The sequence below is a fragment of the Polypterus senegalus genome, chromosome 5, assembly GCF_016835505.1.
Source record: "Polypterus senegalus isolate Bchr_013 chromosome 5, ASM1683550v1, whole genome shotgun sequence".
NCBI classification, from domain to species: domain Eukaryota; kingdom Metazoa; phylum Chordata; class Cladistia; order Polypteriformes; family Polypteridae; genus Polypterus; species Polypterus senegalus.
Genome location: NC_053158.1, coordinates 60,812,104 through 60,830,426, shown reverse-complemented (window position 1 = coordinate 60,830,426; position 18,323 = coordinate 60,812,104). Strand labels below are relative to the sequence as shown.

The 18,323-nt window shown below is 40.3% G+C and overlaps 1 protein-coding gene across 2 annotated transcripts in view; it reads left to right on the top strand.

The window, feature by feature from the left end:
- taf4b (TAF4B RNA polymerase II, TATA box binding protein (TBP)-associated factor) overlaps positions 1–18,323 on the top strand; it is a 344,452-nt gene that overhangs the window by 95,876 nt on the left and 230,253 nt on the right. For both annotated transcript variants that reach the window (XM_039754687.1, XM_039754686.1), the window contains exons 9-10: positions 9,728–9,848; positions 17,577–17,670. In XM_039754687.1, coding sequence (XP_039610621.1) covers positions 9,728–9,848; positions 17,577–17,670 — 215 coding nt within the window. The remainder of the gene's footprint in view (positions 1–9,727; positions 9,849–17,576; positions 17,671–18,323) is intronic.

The window sequence follows — 18,323 nt, the reverse complement described above, 5'->3', positions numbered from 1 at the left end:
AGAACCATTGGCCCCAAGAGCCAAAAGTGGATATAAACCATTCATAGAAAACCTTTGTTTTTAAATCATGTTCCTGGGCTTCCCACAGATTATACCCCCAGTCCTGGTCGCCAGTGTTTGCAAACACATCACTCCAGCTTGAACATTCAGATAGACTGGAGGAGGAATTCAAATCAGTTTTGTACCTGGGTCGGGTCACACAAACATATTTTTCAGACAATCTCCATTTGTCTTGTCCACTGGACCCACAGGGAGCAATGGAACAAAAGTCAATCTGGAACGAGGCAGTTTTCCCTATTTGGAAAGTTAACGGGAAAGTCCCCATGTATTTGCTTCAATTGGTGAGTCCGATGGTCACCACCTGTTTGTCCTTGTCCTAAAGTCAGATGGATAAAAAAGATTAGGACTAGCAAAGCTATGAATGCCATTTTTTGCAATGCGACGCATGAATCCAGGCGGGAAGTCCTTCGACTATAACGGCGTGAGGTGTGGATAGCAGCACTTGGAATGGTCCCCTCCAGCGAGGTTGATGCCAGTGCTTCCTTCGGGTGTCTCTGACCAGTATCCAGGTTCTCAAGGGAATCTGTGACTCCGTTGGTGGAGGACTAGTTCGCCAAGCCTCCTTCAGGGATGTGGACCTCCTTCAGGGATGCTTGGAGACCTGTAAGACTGGAAAGAAGATCATTGTCCACAGTATGCAGATTGACATTGCCAATGACCATGCCAACAGGCATGGGCCGTCCGTCAGAATTTCAAAAGGCGACAGTCCCAACTGCCAGTGTGTCCTCCCTCTCAATCCCATTAAGGCCAGAGGTAAAGCGCCAGGCCAGGTTAAATTGTCTGCTCACAGATCTTAGCCAATTTAGATTTCAGGGTGCCATTGCACCTTTCTACTATACCTCCGCTTTGAGGGTGGTACTTGCAATAGTGATGCACATTTATCTGGAGCCAAGTGGTCAATTCATTTATTACAGAGTTCACAAAATGGGTACCATTATCAGTCTGCAATTTTGTGGTATTCCCCATCTTGGAATGATTTCTTTTATCAAGGCTTTTGCCACAGTTTTTGCATCTGCATGTTTGGAAGGGAAAGCTTCCACCCATCGGGAGAACACATCGACAATTACCAAGCAGTATCGGTACCCTTTAGATGGTGTTAGTTCAATGAAGTCCATTTGAAGATGTTCGAATGGACCCATTGGGTTAGGTGTGACAGCGGAACTTACCTGGTACCTTTACCTACGTTAAATTTTTGACATAGTGCACAGTGTCTGCAGAATTGCTCTGCATACGCAGAGAAGCCTACAGCTTCCCAATGTCTCGACATCTTGAATCATGGCATCCTTTCGGCGTGGTCCAGGCCATGTGCGGTTTTTGCCATACCTGGAAAAGAAGCTTTTGGAAGGAAAGGTTTGTTATTTTGCTTGTGAGTCCAGACCCCATCAGAGAGGGATCCTTCTTGGACCATTTTCTTTTCTCTGTCCGTGGCTGCACTCTGTAAAGAGATTATTTGATTATCAGCGTCTTTGTCATCTTTCTGTTGAAATAAAAAAATTGGTGTGTTATTGTAGGCAGCCTGTTTAGCAAAGTAATCAGCCAGGTCGTTTCCTTTGCTGACAGGATCTTGTTTCCTAGTGTGGGCCTGGCATTTAACTATTGCCAGTCTTGATGGTTTTATTATAGCTTCGAGGAGGGATTCGACTAATTTCTGATGTTGGATGGGCTTACCAGTACTGGTTTTAAATCCCCTTAATTTCCACAATGCTCCATGATCATGGCAGACTCCAAAAGCATACCTGGAATCTGTATAAATGGTTCAATTGTGACATTAGACAGAGTACAGAGTACGTTTTGATAGTGTATTGCCCTAGCAGTAGTGAGATGTGAAGTTTTGGCCTGTACTAAAATGGAGTGTACAGCGTGAGGCACCTTTACTGTTAGGGGGCTCATGAGCACTATATCTGTACTGGCTAGCACGGCTTCTGTTGTGGCTGCTACTGCTCTGAGACAGGTTGGAAGTCCCTTAGCCACTGGATCCAATTTTTTCGAAAAATAGGCTATTGGCCTTTGTTTTCTCCATGGAGCTGTGTTAGTACTACACTCATATATCCCCCCTTCCGTCCACGAATAAAGTGAATAAACGAGAATAATCAAGGAGCTCTAATGCTGACGCAGAGAGTAATGCACTTTTTAAATCACACAGAGCCTTCTCAGCCTGCTCATTCCACTGTATGCGGCCAGAAAGAGGAAGGTCAGCAGTGTTAGCTAGGCTGTGCTCTTTCAGAAAAATTTAAAATCCATTGTCGACAGTAACCTAAAATGCCCAATACAGACATAACCTGTTGTTTTGTGACCGGTCTGGGCAGGTTTTGAATAGTGGTTATGCGGTCTTTTGACAGAGCTCTGGTACCACAAGTGATGTCATGCCCCAAATATTTGACAGTGGTTTGAACTAGCTGCAGCTTGGCCTTAGAAACCTTGTGCCCATTTTCTGCAAGATACTTGAGCAATAATTCCGTATCTTGTGTGCATGCTTTCTCTGTTTCACTACAGAGTAATAAATCGTCGACGTACTGTATCAATGCACTTCCCCTGTCAGGCCAGAAGCCTTCCAGGTTTTGAGCAAGCTTGGCCGTATACACAAGGAGCCTCTGTATAACCTTGTGGCATAACGGTCCATGTCCAACGGCGGTTTTGAAAAGTAAAAGCAAACCAAAACTGAGAATCAGAATGTACAGGAATAGAAAAGAAAGCATTTGCTAAGTCAATAACTGAGAAATAACGTGCAGATGGAGGGATTGTAGACAGAATAGTGGAAGGATTAGGGACAATCGGTGCTCTAGGAAAGATAGCAGAATTGACTTGTCTGAGGTCTTGGACAAAGCGCCAAGAGCCATCAGCTTTCTTTACTGGCAAGATAGGAGAGTTTACAGGAGAATATTTAATAGGAATTATAGCCCCCCTTTTAACGAGATCTTTATGTACAGCAGCAATTCCGAGTTCAGCCTCGGAGAGAGAGGATATTGCACGGCGAGGACGGAAGGAGGATTTTGGAAAGATTACTAGAGGTTCACAATTTGCTATTCTGCCAAAATCATTTTTCCCTTGAGACCACAGTGTATCAGGAATCGAAGAGAGCCATGGAATGCTATCAGTTTGCAATGAACATAAAGAGAGAGACGGGTGACACAGGGAACGAACAACTGGCAGATCAATCTGAATTAGTACTTTAGTAACTAGATGGTCTGAGGTGTCAAAAATACCTGGACAACGTACAGCCAATCAGTTCTATTTAGACATTTTTAACCCAGTCCCCAATTTCAACCCAGTGAATGGTGTTAGATTTAGAGAGAGACATGGGGCACTGAACCACCTAGATAGAAAATACTTTGTGAATATGTGAGTTGAACTGACGCAGCAGCTTTAGTAGATGAAACAAAAATACATGGAATGTGCAAAGTTTCAGGGCATGTGCTGGAGGAAAGAAAAGATTCTAACCAAGGAGTGTCTACTTCAGCCGGGAAATATTGGGCAGTACAATGCAGGGTGTCCGGGACTTGTAAGTGGGGAAATAGGCATGAGGGGAAAGAATGAAGGGCTTTCAAGAGGAGGGTGTACGGTGAGATGTCAAGGGTCCATGCAGCAAAAGAGGGGCTGGGGTGTGTAGTTTGGCATAGGAGCTTAGGAATGGAGCAGTAAAATCCTTGTTTAGTTAAAGAAATTGAGACTGACAACTTAGTCATAAGATCCCTTCCCAGCAAGTTCACAGGGCACAAATGATTTAACAGGAAGCGATGAGTTAATGGAGAGCTGTCGGTGCTGAGTTGCACTTGCAGAGGCTTTGAAACTAGTAGCGTGTGTGGTTGTCCTGAAGCAGTGAGAACCTTCACAGTGTCTTTCGAGGCAGGGACCCCCAACAGCGATAAAGTGGAGCGCGTGGCTCCTGTGTCCACAAGAAAGACAGTTTCTTTGCCGTTTACTATTAAAGTCAATAAAGGATCAGTATCGCATGACGAGTAAGCAAAGGAAACTGGAAAAGTGGCTGGTGGTCCCTGCTAATTCCTAGGACCAAGGAATGTCATTGGGCTCAGGGAGAGGGGGTGGCGGAGGGCGCTTGTGTGGGCAGTTGCGTCTGAAATGTCCAAGTTCACCACAGCCGTAACAGGCATATGACGCTGGCGTCTGCTCTGAAGGGTCAGGCATCTGAGCGAAAGGATTATTAGGGCTTGATAATTGGAACCCTCGTCCTCTCCCGCGCCCTCGCCTTCCAAAGAAATTTCTGCCTCTCCCCTAGCCGGATCAGTTCCACCAGTATAGTAATTTATTTGTGCAGCCAACAGTTTGGTCTGTGTGTCTGACTCTTTTAATTTAGTCTGTCTCTCAGCATGCTCTGCATGACGCTTGACTTCCTTGAACGTAGCGCTTTCCCAGCCTATGCAAGACATGCGAACTTTGCTTTGAATATCGCTTCTCAGTCCCGAGACAAAGGAGGCACTGCAGCACGAATTCTATCGTTTTCATTGTCTAGCCCAGAGTGATTAGCCATCAGATCTTGCAACCGGTGAGCCCATTCATCCACTGTCTCGTCTTTTTTCTGCTTAGCGGCTGAAATTAGTGACCAGTCTGTGCCCTTTTTATATTTTTCTGCCAGGGCTCCTTTCAAAGGCTCCCACTGGCCGAGGAAAGGACCTTCATTCCCGGGCCTCGGGAAAGAGCTTCATTCCAACGCCAAGGGGCACCGTTAAGATCACCGTGATTTACAGTTGCCCATGTGGTGCCCAGCTTTCGGCGAAGCACCTGTGTCCACTCTGCAGCATTTGGTTTATTCATGTCATCAAGCTACTGTAACTGTTGCACAAATTTCAGTCCACCGACCGTTTTGGGGTCGGGCAGTTCAGACACCACATCCTTTAATTCTTGAATGTCCCAATTTGGTGAATCATTACGGTAGTGGGATTATTATTGCCTGGGGGTTGTGCGGGATCATGTCGGGGGTTGGGGACTTCAATGAGGGGGCAAGAGAAGGTTTAGGGGAGCCGAAGGGGGAAGTAAAACCGCCCATAGGTTTAGAGCGGAGGGTCTGACTTCTCATGCGCTGGGAGACAGATGACTCTTCTGGTTTCTGCCATTGCAACCCAGTAGCACCTTGTGAATGATCTTAATCATCTTCCTCAGGGTCAATATGTGAGGACTGGTCATAATGATATTGTTCATCGTAAAAACTTGCTCCAGACGGTTCGTCTGTTAACAGGGGTGCAGTTGGAGGAGGGGGTGCAGGATGTGGAATCGGGGAGTTTGGTAAGGAGGGGTGGACAGATTACGGGGTATAGGGGGTCTTTCTTTTCGGTCTTCTTTCTTTTACTTTCAGGCTTGGGCTCTGTCTCTACCTTCATTTTCTGCAACGCTAGCAATAACTTTTCCTTTTCTTTCTGTGTTTTGACCTCAGCAGCCAGCAGCTCGTTACGCTTCTGCGCCGTTTAAAGGTCCTATCCTTTATCACCAATTCCCATCTATCAAACATGTCCATTCGATACGGACCTTTGTTACAACATCCTCGTACATTTCTACATACAACATCCTCGTGCATTTCTACATAATATTTTCCTTATTTCTTGTATTTCTGATATGTCCCCAGTCCCGTCTATTGGCCATCTGCCACCACTCTGTTTATTCCATTTTTTACATGCTTTCTTAAAGTCTAATCCGGTTTTCTTTTCTATTAATTTCCTAGGTGAACCCCTTCGACCCGAGTGAAAGCTCGTGTCCGAGACACTTTCCAAAAATAATCCTTCTAACAGAGACTTTTGATTTCCCAAAGGAGTCTCTTTGACCGGTTTACTATTTTGCTTTCCCATAATGAATGGCACTGGACCACAGTAGAACAATTCAGCCCTCGCGTTCTGCTCCCAGTCCTGTCCCACTCCCGGATTAGTACTCAAGTGGTTTCGTGTCCGTTGTTTAGCAGAATCGTACAACAATATTCAGCGTGGAGTCCGAATACAAGATGTGCTTAACACCAATTCCTTCGTCAGACGCCTCCTATGTGCCAAACTGCTAGTGCATGTCTCCACCACAGAGCAACCCGTAGAAGCAGGATTATGACCAGACGTTAGGAACAGAAAACTCGTCCACCCACTCAGTGTTATTCCCAGACACTCAATTCATATACTATGCTTTTCTTACTCCCATTCCCCTATTTAATAGGAGTGTGCCACTCACCCCTTTCTATCCGCTCCCCAGGGAGTAACTTACTAACGCACTTGTAGTATCTTACACTGTCCCCCGAGGGACCCAAGTATTATTCCCTATTTTCCAGTTACCATCCACTACGTTAGTGATACAGTATTTATTTTCCTTAACTTCCGTAAACCGGTCAAATCCCTGAGCTACTTCATTCACTCAATCGGACTCCCTCGGTCTACTCACCAAGAAATTCGTGACCTGCTAGGGAAATCCCAGTTGGTTCGACCTTCGTATTCGGTCGGAGGAGGCCAGGGACTTCCCACCCAGGATACGCCCGAGGCAGGCCAGTCCTAACTTTTGCCGGAGCTGGTCCTTCCGACCCGGCCGGAGTCGGTCCTTTTACCGGTCCTCTGGACGATCCCTGCTCGAGAGTCACCTGTCCGCCTCCCCCACGCTGCGCCAGAAAACTGTGGACGAAGGTTCAAACAAATAGCAGGCAGACACCAATTCTAATAAGCAGAATCTTTTATTTCTGACTTCTTGGTGAGCAGAGTGGCTTTTCCTTAACAGAGAGAAAATGCAAGGAAGGCCCCCGACAAGGGGGGTTCAGCTGTATTTATAACAAAATCTTCAAAGACAATGGTTAGAAAAAAATAGCTCAGTTCCATCCAAGGCCATAGAACATTCTTTACAAAATTTTGCTGATTAGTCTTATATTTGAAAATGAAGCTTATCAGAAAACTTGTCATATGTTTGGCATCTTACTTGGACAATAACCAGACACTGCTTGAGACAAGCCGGGGAGTGGCTGAGAGTTGCATTCCACAGCTGGAAGCACACTTCTGTTAATAATAATACCTAGCCACACAGAGAACATGCAGATTTTCATACAGAAGCTAGCAATAGATTTTAAATTCCATTCCACACAGGCCAATAAAAATACAGGAGCGGCATATGCGCAGGATTGTGAGAATGGTTACGGACAACCCACAGATCACCTCCAAAGTCCTGCAAGAACATCTTGCTGCAGATGGTGTATCTGTACATCGTTCTACAATTCAGTACAATTTGCACATAGAACACCTGTATGGCAGGGTGATGAGATTTAAGCCCTTTCTGCACTCATGCCACAAACAGAGTTGCTTGTTGTATGTAAATGCTCATTTAGGCAATTCAGATTCATTTTGGACCAAAGTGCTTTGGACTGATGAGTCAAAAATTGAGTAATTTGATCATAACAATAAGCACTTTGCATGGCAGAAGAAGAATCCCGCTTTCCAAGAAAAACACCTGCTAGCTACTGTCAAATTTGGTGGAAGTTCCATCATGCTGTGGGGCTATGTGGCTAGTTCAGGGACTGGGGCCCTTGTTAAAGTCGAGGGTTGGATGAATTCAACCCAATATCAACAAATTCTTCAGGATAATTTTCAAGCATCAGTCACAAAGTTGATGTTATCCAGGGTTTGGATATTCCAACAAGACAATGACCCAAAACACAGTTCGAAATCTACAAAGGCATTCATGCAGAGGGAGAAGTACAATGTTCTGGAATGGCCATCACAGTCTCCTGACTTGAACATCATTTAACATCAATGGGATGACTTGAAGCAGGCTGTCCAGCCATCAAATTTAACTGAACTGGAGAGATTTTGTATGGAAGAATGGTCAAAATACCTCCATCCAGAATCCAGACACTCATCAAAGGCTATAGGAGGTGTCTAGAGGCTGTTATGTTTGGAAAAGGAGGCTCAACTAAGTATTGATGTAATATCTCTGTTGGGGTGCCCAAATTTATGCACTGTGAAAATGTATTTGCAAATATGTTAATATAACTGACTTTTAAGTTAAAATTTCCTTTGTGCTGATTTTGTTTGTGATGGTTACAAGCTGAGCAGGCTAGGCCAGAACAGATTTCACTACTTCAGTTTATTCAGAAAGATTTTCACATATGATGGAGTATCCATGCATATTTCCCTGTGGTAGATCACTGAGGTAGTTACTCTACAGTGAAAAGGCCTGGGAATGGATGAGATCACCGAGAAATGCTGAAGGCTCTGGATATTATTGTGTTTGTGATTGACATACCTTTTCAGGGTTGCCTGGTCGGTGGGAGCAATGCTTTTGGAATAACAAACTGGGGTAGTGGTTTCCGTTTTTTAAAAAGGGGGACCTGGATGGTGTGCTCCAACTATCGGGAGTTGACACTCCACAGCCTCCTTAGGAAAGCCTATGCCAAGGTTCTGGAAAGGAGACTTGCCCACTCGTGGAACCTCAGATCCAGGAGGACAGTGTGGATTCTGTACAGGCAATGAAACAGTGAACCAGCTCTTTACCCATTGTATGGGTCCTGGAGGGGACATGGGAGTACGTCTAGTCAGTTTGTGTTTTGTAGACTTAGAAAGACATATGACCATGTTCCTTATAAGATTCTGAGGGGTGCTGCAGGGTTCCAGAGCACTTATGGGCTATTCAGCCCTTGTTTAATCACAATGATAGCTGGGCTCATATACTTGGAAAAATATCAGTATTTTTTTCAGTGGGTGTGGGACTCTTGACAGATTTTCTTGGACACAATGTCAAGGCACAGCTGGGGAAGGGAGGGTGTCCAGTTCTGCAGCTTTAGAATTGCGTCACTGCTTTTTGCAAATGATATGGTCCTGTTGGTTTCAGCGAGTTGTGCACTCCAGCACACATTGGGATGGTTTCTGACTGAGTGAGAAGCAGCAGGGATGACAGTCAGTACCTTCAAATCTGAGGCCATGGTCTTGAATAGGATAAAGGTGGACTATAATTTCTGAGTGGGTGTTGTGTTACTGTCACATGTGGAGGTATTATATGTATCTTGGGGGTCTTGTTCACAAGTGAGGAGAAAAGGGATGTTAAGATCGACAGATAGAGTTAGGCGGTCCCTGTACAGATTTGTATTGACGATAAAGGAACTGAACTATAAGGCAAAGCAGGAGATATAATACTTGTTTCAAGTCTCTAGCCTCATCTATAGTCATGAGTTTTGGGTAATGACCCAAAAGATTAGATCGTGGGTACAGGTAACCAAAATGAGCTTTCTTTGAAGGGTGTCTGGGCTGTCCCTTAGAGATAGGGTGACAAGCACAGAAATCAATGAAAGGCTTGTATTACTCCAGTGTGTCCTTAATTTGTGTTTTTTTTCTAGTAGATTTTGCTTATTATGGTAAGTAAGATTCTCAACCCATTTTAACATACATCTTTGGATTCTGGGCAATAATTTCTTCACTCCAAGAACTTTGAGGATGGTTAAATTTTAAATTTATTTTGAGATTTTTGCAAATATTGGGTCATATTAAGATTGGCTTCAGGATATCTATACACCTCCTGTAATTCTTGATGTTTCAAAACTTAGAATGCACAGTTTTTAAGTTAATGTGTATATTAAATTGTATTGGTGTATTTAATTCTATTACTGATTTTACATTACAATGCTGTACTTTGTTGTTACTTATCTTATACAACCTAATTACAGGCTTAAAAGCTGCAAAATTAACTTCAGGTGATTGTTTTGGTTTAGGTTATTCAGCAGCAGAAAGGAAATGTTATAAAATCCACTGTTGCAACTACTATCCCTCAGATAACTACACAATCTGTGAACAAAGTTCCACCTGCAACACAGACATGTCTCCATGCAACAGGTACATTTAATGTTGATGATTATTTCCAGTTTGGTTTCCACAGTGCTTTGTTTTGTTTTAAGTATTTTTTTTATATAAAAGCTAACCCATAAATATGTATAAATGTAATTAAATCCATTTTAACTCCTTACCTGTCAGTGCTGCTGTTTAAACTGCAGGTGTGTTTTTTCATGTAGATGACATGTTCTATCACTGTTCTTGTTTCTTTAAAGCCTTTTCACATCAGATGGTAGAAAGGGAGCCACTGTTTTACTTTTTTCTTTAGAAGAGCAAGATGACAGGTGGTTTCTTGAATGTTGATAACTATGCCATTGTTCATTTAAGCTCTTGACAGAGACAGGATCTTAACTATGATCAAGAAAGCACACAGGAAGTCATAATCTCTGTGAAGGAACTTGGAAGTAAATGAACTGAGGATTATGTTTTCTGTCTTATATGTGATCTAAATATGGAAAAAAGATAAATATATTTTCAAAAAATAAATAAGGTCAGTTTGAGGCCAAATGTGATTATTGCAAGCTGTGTGGGATCATTATTCATACCAGCCCATATCTGTCTTTTGTAGCATGATAGTTAATCTCAGTTTATTTAGTTTGATTTAATGTTATGTAATTCTGTATCTTAATAGGAAGAGTTACTTGAGATTTTTTTCCTGACATTCACATACATGCTACTGTTCTATTAATGTATGCTATTCTTAAATTACTATTAAAACCCCATGATCCCTTAAGGGAAACTTTTGGAAAAGGATAGTTTGAGTTAACGACAATGACTTGTTTTAATTATATTGGTAGGGTGTGGCAGGTTTTAAGTAGTGCTTTATTATTAGATCAGCACATGGTCCTTTGTTACCCAAATTAGGAATGATAATGTCATGTATTACATTATCTATTATTTTAGCTTTTTAAGTCATTATGTCTACTTTTTTCTTAGTCAGCTGGAAATTAATGTATTGTTTGTTAATAGTAAGGTAGATAACTGTGAAATAAATACTTTTGTTCCATGTCAACCTATGCATGTGTTTTATTGTGTTATCAGATCACCTGTGACAGGGATACACAATACATCGATCACGATTGACCGGTAGATCGGAAAGGTAGTGCAGGTAGATTGTGTGGCCAGTCTGAGATCTCTTTTAACACACAGGTCACCAAGCACACATGACCAAAAGCTTGAGCTACTGCAAAACTCCAGCGAGCTAAGTGACCTAGTTAGCCTTCCAATTTATATCTGATAAAGAAGGGATATACAAAATGAGTGGGGGGGCTGGACCATATAAGAAACCAGAAACAAAACGGATGAAGGACTTTTTTCACCATGCCTCATTCAATGTGCGTTTATCTGATTTGTCAATCTGTCATTGCTATTCCAAAGAAGGCAAATGTGGAGAGACACTTTCGAACTGTTCATAAAAACTATGATACTGATTTCCCTCCGAAAAGCGAGCTGAGAAAGAGAAAAGTGAGGGAGCTAAAATCACTGTCAATTGGACAGCAGTCATTTTTCACTCAGCTGAATTCAAAAGCAAAGGCAGCCACTGAAGCATCGTTCTGGGTGAGTCACTCCTTCATTAAGCATAAGAAGTCCTTCCAAGATGGAGAGATGATAAAAGAGGCCTTCACTGAGGCAGATGACTTGTTGTTTTGGGATTTTAAAAACAAGCCAGAAATCTTCAGCTCTCAAGAAGTACAGTTATATGGCACTGTGGAGTAATGGCTGATAATTTGACACAGCAGGTTTGGAATTACATTGTGGACTGCAAGTGTTTCTCACTGCAATTAGACAAGTCTACGGACATAAGTGATATATAGCGCAGTTGTGCATTTTTATTCAGGTGGTGTTTACAGATATGATTGCAAAAGAGGAGCTGTTAACAATACTGCCTTTGAAAGAACACACACAGGGAGAGGACATTTTTCAGTCTTTCAAAAACTATATTGAGAAAACCCAGCTCCTAAAGTGTAAATTGATGTCAATCACCACGGACAATGCGCTCGTAATGGCGGGCTGCTCGAATGGATTCATTGCCAAGTGCAGGGAGGACGATGCTTTTTCTGACTTCCTTTATTACCACTGTATAATACAGTAATCCCTCCTCGATCGCGGGGGGTTGCGTTCCAGACCCCCCCGCGATAGGTGAAAATCCGCGAAGTAGAAACCATATGTTTGTTTGGTTATTTTTATATATTTTAAGCCCTTATAAACTCTCCCACACTGTTAAAATTATTAGAGCCCTCTAAACATGAAATAACACCCTTTAGTCAAACGTTTAAACTGTGCTTCATTACAAGACAGAGATGGCAGTTCTTTCTCACAATTAAAAGAATGCAAACATATCGTATCTTCAAAGGAGCACCGTGAAGAGCAGATAATGTCAGAGAGAGCGCTCGCTAAGAAAAGCAAACAATCAAAAAATCAATACCTGCTTTTAAGTATACAGAAGCACCGCGATAAAGCGGCATTTTGTAGAGGAGCCTCCTATCTTCTAGGCAAACAGCCACTGTGTAAACAGCCCCCTCTGCTCACACCCCCTCCGTCAGGCAGAGAAAAGCAAACAAAACAAGCGCCACGCGGGAAGCATATCTTATAGCATTGAGGAGTTTTAGTTAATATGTAATACGTGCTCTGATTGGGTAGCTTCTAAGCCATCCGCCTATAGCGTCCCTTGTATGAAATCAACTGGGCAATCAAACTGAGGAAGCATGTAACCTAAATTAAAGACCCATTGTCCGCAGAAAGCGAACCAGCAAAAAATCCGTGATATATATTTAGATGTGCTTACATTTAAAATCCGCGATAGAGTGAAGCCGCGAAAGTTGAAGCGCGATATAGCGAGGGATTACTGTACACCAAAAAGCTTTATGTGCAAAAATTATAAACATTAAAGAGATAATGGATGTGTAAAAGAAAATCGCCTGTTCAATTTGAGCAAGATCTCTTCAAAGACAACTGTTCCGTGCACATCTGGAGGAGGCTAACTGCAACTACTCTGACCTCTTGCTACACACTGAAGTGAGATTGCTTAGTAGGAGGAAATTTTGCAGATATTTCAAGACTGATATTTCAAGACTTCTGTCCAGAGGTAAAGGAGTTTCTCCTTGTTATTAAACCTGCAGAATACAAGCAACTTAATGATGATCAGTGGCTGCTAGACTTGGCATTTTTAACTGGTCTGACCAACATGTTGAATGAGCTTAATTTAGACCTGCTAGGAAAAGACAAAACTGGTCAATATGACAGCTCAGTTAATGCTTTCAAACAAAAAATACATCTGTCCTCAAAGTTGTAGCACCATGATTTAGGGAACTTCCAAATCCTCATGTCAGAACTGGAGACGCAGCGGAAGGTATGTGTGCAACTTTACAGTGTGCACTACACAGAGCAGATTTTGACAAATGGTTTCAAGACTTTGCTTTACTCAAGCCAATCGCTACATTTATGTAGTATCCATTTAGGGAAGATTTTGAGGTTGATTTACTTGCATCAAATATTGCAACACTGTTTCACCTGAATTCGTCCACAGTGGAGGATGAAATTTTGACACTACAGGCTGACATCCATACAGCTGAAGTCCAGGGCTCATGGACAGTTTTGGAACTTACTCACAGAGGAAAAGTACCTAAACATGAAAAATGTGCTACCTCCTTGACTGCATTATTCTGCTTTACTTATTTATGTGAGTCAGCCTTTTCCCACATGAAAATTAAGTCTAAATGACGGTGCTGGGACTGATAAGCAGGGATGATGAAAGAGCATACAGAGATGAGTTGAAATGGCTGTCCGCATGGTGTGAAGACAACAATCTATCTCTCAATGTCGACAAGACAAAAGAGATAATCGTGGACTTCAGAAAATCACGTCCTGCCCACATCCCGCTCGGCATAAACGGTTTAAATGTGGATTGTTAGGAGTACCAAGTCCCTCGGTGTGCACTTAACTGAGGAACTTACTTTGACACATAACACCTCATCACTAATCAAGAAAGCTCAGCAGAGACTACACTTCCTGAGGCGGCTGAATCAAGCACGTCTTCCCCCTTCCATCCTCGCCATGTTCTACAGAGGCATCATAGAGAGTGCCCTGACCAGCTGCATCACTGTTTGGTATGGCAACTACAACATATCCGACCGCAAGTGCCTGCAAAGGATAGTGAAGACAGCAGAGAACATTATTGGGGTGCCTCTCCCTTCACTACAGGACATATTTTACAACCGCAGTGTCCGCAAGGCCTGCAGCATTGTGCAGGACCCCGTACACCTCTCACATGGACTTTTCACACTTCTGCCATCCAAGAGAAGATACTGCAGCATCAAAGCCAAATCTGCGAAGCTGCAGGAGAGTTTTTACCCCCAAGCTGTTAGACTCCTTAACACCAGGCTGCCCCCTGGGACCTTCCACACGGCCTCAACCAACTTTTTATACATGAAAAACACTATCCTGCTAAGATGAGTGTGCATGTAGAAAAGAACTGAAAATCTCATACTGACCTCTTAAGGATTTTGAATTTTGACACTCTTGATATCCTTATACTATGAAATATTCTGACCTGTCATTGTTTATACATGTCTTAAACAACTATTATCATACACTGATAATTTCTGTATTATCTATATCTATTATTTATTATTTATTTACTTATTATATTACATATCTTACACATCAATATTGCTGCTACTTGTTTGTCCTATCTTTGCACAATGTCTTGTCTTGTTTGTGTTTTAATTATAAATTTTAAAATTTTTATTCTATTTTTAATTTACTATTTGCACATCATGTTGTTACACTGTGGACCCTGAGCTTCGCAATTTCGTCTATCTGTATACTTGTATATGGTTGAGATGACAATAAAGTTCACTTTTGACTTTTTTGACTTAAAATACCATTCCACTATAACTGATGATCATTTGGAAGCCTGCTTTAGGCTGGATACCAGCTACTACTGTCTGAACTATGCATCCCTGGCTGACTCCATTTAGTGCAAGTCATCAGAGTAAAGTAGCGACCATAAATGTTTTGAATTGTGTTCATGCAGTTATGCAAGGTATGCCAACATATATTTTATATATAAAGTATACTCATATACAATATATATGTGTGTGTGTGTATACACTGCATCCGGAAAGTATTCACAGTGCATCACTTTTTCAGTTACAGCCTTATTCCAAAATGGATTTAATTCATTTTTTTCTCAAAATTCTGCACACAACACCCCATAATGACAATGTGAAAAAAGTTTACTTGAGGTTTTTGCAAATTTATTAAAAATAAAAAACTGAGAAATCACATGTACATAAGTATTCACAGCCTTTGCTCAATACTTTGTCGATGCACCTTTGGCAGCAATTACAGCCTCAAGTCTTTTTGAATATGATGCCACAAGCATGGCACACCTATCCTTGGCCAGTTTCGCCCATTCTCCCATTAAATAGTGAATTCACATTGAATCTTTTATTAATATATTAGACACTCAGTTGTGGTATATAAATTGCATTACTGTAACCTTTTCATTTAGCGACACAATTTTAAATGCACTTCAGTGTTTAGGTAAGTGCTAAGATGTCTGTTTTCTGTAATTTTGTTTAGCAGTCCCTTCTTATCTCAGTCAGTTAACTGTAATCAATTCCCAGTAGTCCTTTTTGCTTTTTTTGATTCACATCTCTGGTTACAGTTTACTTTGTTTTTAAAATACCAGTACATCTAAGTGCATTTTATTTTTTTAGTATACTTCTGAGAGTCTGTCTATCTAAATAGTTTTTAAAATAGCAATTTATTTGAATACTAGAACCTGGAGCAGTGAATCATTACCTACAGAATTGCACAGACACTGAAAACCTACAATTGATCCTTGAAATTACACTTGTGGTGGAGATGAGGACCGTTTATTTATATCACTTATTGAGCATCTTAGTTTTTATTTTGTAATGTCAGTATTTTTGACATAAATCGCATCAGTTTCACAATTTAGCAGATTCTCTTTTACTTTTGAGACTCAAGTATGTTCATAAAAAATATCAAGTGGTGGTGAAAGTTGCTACAGTGCATGTCTAAGGATGTGCCCTTATTTTAAGGTGAGCACCTTCTCCTTCTACCTCATGGTTTTACATCTAATTATGTTTTGATGAGTTGCCTTAATCTATTGGAACATTTACAGGAATGTTTTGTGCCACTGAATCTTAATGTTGTTTTAGACTCTGCATTCCAATGGCAGAAATTCTGATTTGAGTTTTGATTTTGCCATATTATCTTCATTCTGAACATTTCCTTTTGGTCATTCATTGCATCCATATTGATATCCACATTTGACAAGTTGATATCCTGTAACTACTACACTAAACCATTGATTTACACAATTTATTTCAGAGGGGGTAACCAGCTCCTAACATTTTTGTAAAGTGTACAGTACTTTATTATAGAAATTGCATTATAACATAGATCAGAACAACTATTTCAAAAGTTGAATCACCACTTCTTGCTAAATAAAAATGAAGTAAATGAGAAAGTTAGGCAAGTGGTAGAAAAAAGTGCTTTTGTCTCAGTTTACCCTCTTTTGTAATGCTTCGGTTCAAAATAAGTTTTATGAATTTGCTTTCAAAATGAGACCTTAAGAGAAGCTGACAGAGCACTGAAATTGGGACATTGGAATAGAGGGCAAAAACACTAAAGGTTGACTTTGAGACTGAATGCACTGTTCATATTATCTAATGTTAGGACAAAATTCAGTCTTAACATGTTTTTTCCATTGTATCCAAAGTGTCCTAAAATTTTGTACATTGAATCAAGGATGTATGACTGAGCAATCCTTTGCATTCAATAATTGTTGATGTAGAGTTGTGCTTTTTGTTTTAATTATTTTTATCTTTATGCACATAATAAACCAGTATACTGAAATTTAAATGTTATCAAAGATAAAATAGTACCTTGAAAAATGAAGTGAAACATAGCAAGTTATGAAATAAATCATAATTTTTTATTATAATAATTGATTTTAGTCATTGCACAATCAGCAACGAACTTGGAAAAAATATCTTACTGACATTCTGTATAAGTTAGTAACATTAACGTATGCCATGACTTTTTGGGTTGGGGGGCAAATCATATCTGTTTACTGAGAAAATGTACAAACTAGGTACTCCCCATGTCCAGGACTTAGAAGCATTCTTCTTCAGTTTTAAAAGAGCAGTGCTAACCATTGCACTATCATAAAAGCACCATTGTTAGCATAAATACTATATTTACTCCAGTACTCATTCAGTTCCTCAGATAACAAAGGTGTATCAAGCATGGAGTGCTGGGCAACAGACATTTACAGTGAAGCATAGTAGTTTAGGTTTCTTGCACTACCTTTTAACAATAACATAAAATAACAATAATATAAAATTGTCAAAACCACTAAACATGTAATTCAGGATTACAAGTCTGCAGAGTCACTGGGCTTTGTTTCCAGTTACAGTACTGGAAACATTAGAAAGTTATTATATTTATTGGAAAGATGACATATTTATCAAAAATAATATAAATGTATACCTTCAGAGTAGTCCGACTCATCCCTGATAAAATATATATTTAATGTATGAACATAGATATATAGTATACATTTTATTGTGAAAAGTTTTTTTGACTAACATTGTGCTAACGTTCTTTTTGCCACACACTTTCTGTTAATATTTAAAGTAAAAGAACCACCAGAACTATTTACTTTAAGGGGTATTCACAGATTTTTTTTTTTAGGTACTGTTGTCAAACAGACATACCTTCCTCCTCCTAAGCTTGTCAAAGTGCAGCTTAAGAACAGCTTTAGGGAGAATCTTGGGAGCACATTCAGGTACTGTTGTATAATCAATCAGGTTTCTGAGTCAGGTTTGTTCTACCACATTAGCTTTAATTCTGGAAGAGATATATCTAGTTATTATTTCCCTCTTTTTTGGCTACACCTAATTATGTGACTATTAACAAGGTTTATAATGAATGAAATTTGAGAACACTTTTCAGCTAGTTATGTGTATGGTATTGATTGCAACTTTGGTACCAGTAACAGTAACATATGATTTGAATCCAATATAATAACATACACAATGTATCAACGTGTTTAAAATTGAGTGTGAAAAAACATAGCAAATATTTTGATTATTTTTGTGTGTCTACTTTCTAAATAACATTTCTGACTATTTCTGAAAGTTTTATTTCAGTAGTGCATCATTTTTCCAGATTGTGTATTGTTAGAATATATAATAAAGCCATTTAAATGAAAGTCTTTGGTTTTAAGTGTGTGCAGTACTGAGTAAATAATCACTTATTGGGCATTGCCCTAGTCATAATCTTCTTGACATATGGAGACTTATTGCTGTTGTCTACCTTACATTATTTTATTTATTTATTTTTTTTTAGTTTTTATGGAAAGGTTTGGCTTTAAAGACAGGTGATATAAACCTTTTTTGTTAACTTTGAAAATTTTATCTGTATACCCCCTTCATACTT